The sequence below is a fragment of the Trachemys scripta genome, chromosome 14 (assembly GCF_013100865.1).
Source record: "Trachemys scripta elegans isolate TJP31775 chromosome 14, CAS_Tse_1.0, whole genome shotgun sequence".
In the NCBI taxonomy this organism is placed as follows: domain Eukaryota; kingdom Metazoa; phylum Chordata; order Testudines; family Emydidae; genus Trachemys; species Trachemys scripta.
The window spans coordinates 1,992,641-1,999,053 of record NC_048311.1 but is presented as its reverse complement, the minus strand read 5'-3'; the positions used below and the strand labels follow the sequence as shown (position 1 = coordinate 1,999,053).

Below are 6,413 nucleotides of genomic sequence, written 5' to 3'. Positions count from 1 at the left end.
CTCATCATCACAGCCATAGCCTTCGACCATCATCTTCACACACCCATGTAATTCTTCCTAATAAATCTATCCAGCCTAGACATTGGCTCCATCTCCATTGTCGACCCCAGTCCATGGCCAATTCTCTCATGAGCACCAGGGCCATTTCATTATACGGATGCGTCATCCAAGTCTTTCCCTTCCTTTTCTTCACTACAGCTGAGCTTTCCTTAATAATCATCATGGCGTATGACTGGTACATTTCCATGTGCCAACCACTGCACTACGAGTCAATAATGAACAGGAGAGCTTGTGTCCAAATGGTAGCCAGTATCTGGATCAGTGGGGTTCTCAATTCTGCACTGCACACTGGGAACACATTTGCAATAATCTTCTGTGGAGACAAGGAGATGAATCAGTTCTTCTGTGAAATCCCCCAGCTCCTCAAATTTGCTTGGTATGACTCATACCTCAGTGAAACTGGGGCTATTGCCTTTAGCGTGTACTTTGCCTTAACCTGCTTTATTTTATAATTGTGTCTTATGTTCTGATCTTCAAAACAGTGCTGAGAATCCCCTGTAAATGGGGCCAGCATAAAGCCTTCTCCACCTGCTCCCTCACCTCATTGTGGTCTCCGTGTTTGTTTGCACTGCTAGTTTTGCTTATATTAAACCCACCTCCAGCTCAATCTCATGTCTGGATCTCATGGTGGCTGTTTTGTTTTCCATGGTGCCTCCTATGATGAATCTGATAATTTTTAGCATGAAGAACAAGGATATCAGTGCTGCCATGTGGAAAATGATTAGGTCAAGGCTATTCTCCAAAAAATAAAATGGCCATCTTTCTACCATGACCATTGTCTCATTCTGTGTTTCTTTATAAATATAATAAACTCTTGACATTATTGTCTCCATGAGAACTTAACGTTCAATCCATTTATGCACACTGAGGTATTTACACTGGTAAATACCTAGAAAAACTCCACTCAGGTCAATGGAGTTACTATAAATTTACGCCTGTATAAATACCCTGTATTCACACAGTGGACAATGTCAGATGCCTCAGAGAGAATGAACAGAACAGGAGAATTATTGAGTGACCCATCCTGTCTTGTCCAATTCCAGAATCTGGCAGTCAGAGGCTTAGGGACACCCAGAGCACAGGGTTCCATCCCTGACCCTCTTGGTTAATAGCCATTGATGGATCTATCCTCCATGAACTTATCATGTCTAGCTATCCATCCATTCCCATATATACCCCTCCATCTATTGATCGATTGATCTGTCTGAGGCTTTTGTACTGCCACCCATCACCATGGTATCAGAGCACTTTCCACATAAAATCAGTTACCATATCAGATTCACACATGGGGTCTCTGCCTCTTCTGTGGTAGAGAATTAGTCTGTTCTGTCATATCAGTATTTGGCTATCTATTAGATTCCACCTCGTGACATACCAGAGCTTAACAACTAAAATCTTGTACTCATATTTTTCAATGCAGTCAAGTGTCCATAGGCACCAATCTCTTGTTAGAATTAATTGAAATTAATCTAACCATATGTAACGATGTGGCCTCTGGCAGGACACAACTGAGAGTATCAATTCAGGACAAATTGCTTAAAGCAGGGCAATTACAGCCCAAAGCTGGAGTTCCTTTACTATTAAGGCACCAAACCAGCCCAACAGAGAGGACTTTGGTTTTACCCCACTGGCTAACCATAAGTCACACAAGCAATTCCCTTAGACACTCCAGTTTCCCAATATCACCACCAGCATAACTCTTTACCTGGATGACTCGTTATGAGAATCAATATCCGAGTAAAAGAAGAATCGTTCTGCCGATCTTTATGTCTAAGGAAAAAAAATACAAACACATTCTAAATCTTAAACTTTATCAGACTCAGTAAGATCTGAATCAAACAGCTTTTCACACTCCACTGGATGTTGCAGCCAGGTTACAGTTCTTAATACACAGGCTGAATTCCCTTCTCAGACCAACCTCCCCAGTTCAAAGTCTTTGTCTTCCCAGCATTCTTGTTGCCTCTAGAGTAGGTGGGGGAGGAGAGATGTGGTCTCATGATGCCACTGTCCCTTATTTTATACTCTCAAGTCATGTCCCTGGAAAAATACTGGGCCAGACATGTCCTGGTGGGCCTTGATGAGTCACAGAGTTGAGCAATTCCCATTGTGTGGTTCTTGCGAAACTGCCTGTTACAAAATTGTAGACCTCTTGTTTATAATTCCCCGGCTGGTCAATGGTTAGTGATGGTCGTTTCATGCTCGCCTGGGTGTGGGTTACCTCCTATGTTGTCACAGTGGGCGACTCCCAGACTCCTAATATACTTCAATAACAACCATATAACAAAATCTGATAATGACATATACAATGATGATATACATATTTTGACAGAAGAATGAGTTTCAGCAGATCATGACCTTACATATGATACGTTACAAGACATGCTTTGTATGAAATATCACAAGCAAATACAAAAGATGAATATGGGGGTTACAGTGGGCTACTTTGAGGTACAGTGCGTCACAGGCTCATTGCTTCAATCACACAAAATGAGCTTCCCCTTCGATTTACAAAGTGTAAATGCTGCCACATATTTGTATTCAGCCGCATTTACTGACTGCTTTGCTCAAGGCTTCCTTGACCTCTCTGTTTCTCAAACTGTAGATGAGGGGGTTTACCAGGGGAGTTAGAACCATGAAGCAAAGAGAGAGCACTTTCTTCAGATCTCTGAGTGTATCATGTCTCGGTAGCATGTAGACAATGAATATGGTTCCATAGAAAATTGTCACCACAGTGAGGTGAGAGGAGCAGGTGGAAAAGGCCTTTTGTCTCCCGGTGGTGGAAGGGATTCTCAGGGTACTGGCAAGGATAAACGCGTAGGAAGTCAGGGCTAGTAGGAATGGAGGCAGGGTGAATATGGAGATTATTATGAAATCCACCAACATGCTCAGGTGTGTGTCACTGCAGGAGAGTTCCATTAGTGGGATGGGATCACAATAGATAGGTCAATTTCATTTGGGCCTCAGAATATTTGCTGTGATATGAATAATATTAAGAAGGTACTGGCCAAACAACCATTTAACCATGACCCAGCAACTAGCTGGAGGCGAAACCTGTTACAGGCTGAAATTTTAAGGCTAAATGTAGATTTCAGAGCAAAGTGCCAGGAGTCTCAGTCCAAGGAAAGAACATTGCTACCCATGTAGACCTCCCTCTGCCATATCAGAGCAATGACTAATATAACAGTCCATATCCCTGGTACAGAATTGGTCTGATCTGTCATATCAGACCTTGGCTATCTATCATATCCCATCTCGTGACATACCAGAGCTTAACAATGAGGCTTAACTTCTATATTTCAAGTCTGTCAATAGCCAGAATAATGCCAGTTCTTAGGAGTCAAAGCCAATAAGTACATCAGCTAAAATCTTGGACTCAGATTTTTCATTGCAGTCTAGTGTCCATATACACTGATCTCTTGTTGGAATGAATGGAAATTAATCTATCTATGTGGAATGACGCAGCCTCTGGCAGGACACTACTGAGAGTATCAATTCAGGATAAAATTGCTTTGAGCAGGGCAGTTACAGCCCAAAGATGGAGTTCCTTTACTATTAAGGGATGCCAAATCAGCCAAAAAGAGAGGACTTTGGTTTAACTCACTGGCTAACCATAAGTCACACAAGCAATTCCCTTAGACACTCCAGTTTCCCAATATCACCACCAGCATCACTCTTTATGTGGATGACTGGTTATGAAAACCAATATCCCAGTAAAAGAAGAAAGATTCTCCTGATTCCAGAGGACCAAGCCCCAGACCCTGATCAATATACACATCAGAGCTTAGCCACAAATCACGCTTAACAATGATGCTTAAGTTCTATATTTCACTTCTGTCAATAGCCAGAACCATGCCAGGTCGTAGGAGTCAAAACCAATAAGTACATCAACTAAAATCTTGGACTCAGATTTTTCATTGAAGTCTAGTTTCCATATGTATTGATTTCTTGTTATAAATAATGGAAATTAATCTAACTATATGGAATGATGTGGCCTCCTGCATTAGGTTGCCTCACACTCTGAGGAGAGGGCCCTGCATGCAGTAGAACTGTCCAAGACACCTGCGGCTGGCCAGATACTGTGTCCTGAGAACTAGTCCTCTTGGGAGGTGCATTCATTGCAATCAGTTTTAGGGATAATCATTGTAACAGGTTCCCTCCCTCTGAACTGCTCTGTGCAGCTGGCAGCAGCAAAGCAACTTCTGCCCTGCAGGGTCACATGCCGAATCCCTCCTCGGTGACCGTTTCACAGACCGGACCCCAGAAATGGCCTAAGTTCTTTGAGTGCCCTGGCAAACTCCCAGCTGGGTCTGGACAGTCCCAATATCCCTGTCATGTGAGTCTACCTCTTTGTTTGCCCAACCACCCTGCCTCCAACGGCCCTGTGAGCCTGGTGCTGTTGCTTTGCTGGAGCTGGTCACAGCCAGGTTTAGTTCAGATAAGAGCTATAATGTGTCCAGAGGTCATTGCTGGTGCCTGGCTGTTCATGAAAGGATAGTGGACGTGCACCGGCCCTTGTAATCTGAGCAGATTCCCCAAGCATTTTAGACAAACTCACTGGTTAAGATTAAAGATTAAAATAAGTTTATTAGCTACAGAAAGATAGTTACCTAACACTTATAATCACTTAAAAGCTATCTCTGAACTTTATGCCTAAGAAATAAAAAGTAAACACACATTCTAAATCCTAAATTTCATCAGACTCACTAAGATTTGAATCAAAAAGCTTTTCTCACCCCACTGGATGCTGCAGCCAGGTTACAGTTCTTAATACACAGGCTGAATGCCCTTCCCAGCTTGGGACCAACCTCCCCAGTTCAAAGTCTTTGGCTTCGCAGCATTCTTGTCGCCTCCAGAATAGGTGGGGGAGGAGAGAGGTGGTCTCATGATGCCGCTGTCCCTTATTTTATACTGTCAATTCATGTCCCTGGAAAAATACTGGCCCAGACATGTCCTGGTGGGCTTTGCTGAGTCACAATGTTGAGCAACTGCCATTGTGTTACAGAATTGTAAAACTTTCGTTTACAATTCCCATGCTGGTCAATGGGTGGTGATGGTCATTTAACATCTGCCTGTGTGTGGGACAGCTCCTAAGTTGTCACTGGAGAACTAAAAGTGGGCAACTCCCAAACTTCCAACATATTTCAACAACAACCATATAACAAAAACTCATAACACCATATACAATGATGATATACATATTTTGACAGAACAATGAGTTTCAGCAGATCATGACCTTTCATATATACCTTACAAGGCATGTTTTTTATGAAATAACACAACCATATACAAAAGATGAATACGGGGGTTACAGGATGCTATTTTGAGCTACAGTGCATTGCTTCAACAAGCAGGCAGCTTTCAAAACCTCAGGCTAAATTATTATCTCAGAGTCTCTGCATGTTTTTTTGGTGAAAACTACATTTACTGACTGCTTTTCTCAGTGCTTCCTTGACCTCTCTGTTTCTCAGGCTGTAGATGAGGGGGTTTACCAGGGGAGTAAGGACCGTGAAGCAAACAGAGAGCACTTTCTTCAGCTCTCTCAGTGTATCACGTTTCGGTAGCATGCAGACAATCATTATGCTTCCATAGAAAATTGTCACCACAGTGAGGTGAGAGGAGCAGGTGGAAAAGGCCTTTTTTCTCCCAGTGGTGGAAGGGTTGATTCTCAGGATACTGCCAAGGATAAACACATAGGACATCAGGGTTAGTAGGAATGGAGGCAGAGTGAATATGGAGACTATTATCAAATCCACCAATATGCTCAGGTGAGTGTCACTGCAGGAGAGTTCTATCAGTGGGATGGGATCACAATAGAAATGGTCAATTTCATTCGGGACACAGAATACTAACTGTGCTAGGAATAAGACAAAGATTGTAAGAGCCAAACAACCATTTAACCATGACCCAGCAGCCAGCTGGAGGCAAAACCTGTTATTCATAAGAGTTGAATAGTGCAGGGGTTTACATATCGCTAAATACCGTTCATAGGACATTGCTGCTAGGAGATAGCATTCCGTAGATGCCAGAGAGCCAGTGAAATACAGTTGTGTGATGCAGCCACTCACTGAGATGGTTCTGTCCCCAGTCAGCAGACTGGCCAGTAACCTGGGCAGGATGGTGGAAGTGTAGCAGATCTCCAAGTAGGACAAGTTGCCCAGAAAAAAGTACATGGGGGTGTGAAGGTGCTGATCAGTCACAACAAGCACCACGATGAGAGTGTTCCCAGCCATGGTTGCCATGTAGATCACTAGGAACATTAGAAAGAGAAGAATTTGAAGGTCAGGGAGATCCCCGAATCCCAGGAGGATTAGTTCTGTGACAGTCGTTTCATTTCTCCAATCTGTGTCTGCCAT

General features: G+C 43.1%; 1 protein-coding gene and 1 pseudogene across 1 annotated transcript; one reads left to right on the top strand and one right to left on the bottom strand.

Annotated features, from left to right (window-relative positions):
* The first annotated feature begins 221 nt into the window (after positions 1 to 221).
* On the top strand, positions 222 to 810 carry LOC117887525 (annotated as a pseudogene).
* Positions 811 to 5,444: 4,634 nt separating this feature from the next.
* Positions 5,445 to 6,413, bottom strand: LOC117887524 (olfactory receptor 6N1-like). The gene has a single exon (XM_034790176.1). The coding sequence runs from the start codon at positions 6,411 to 6,413 to the stop codon at positions 5,445 to 5,447; it is 969 nt and encodes a 322-aa protein (XP_034646067.1).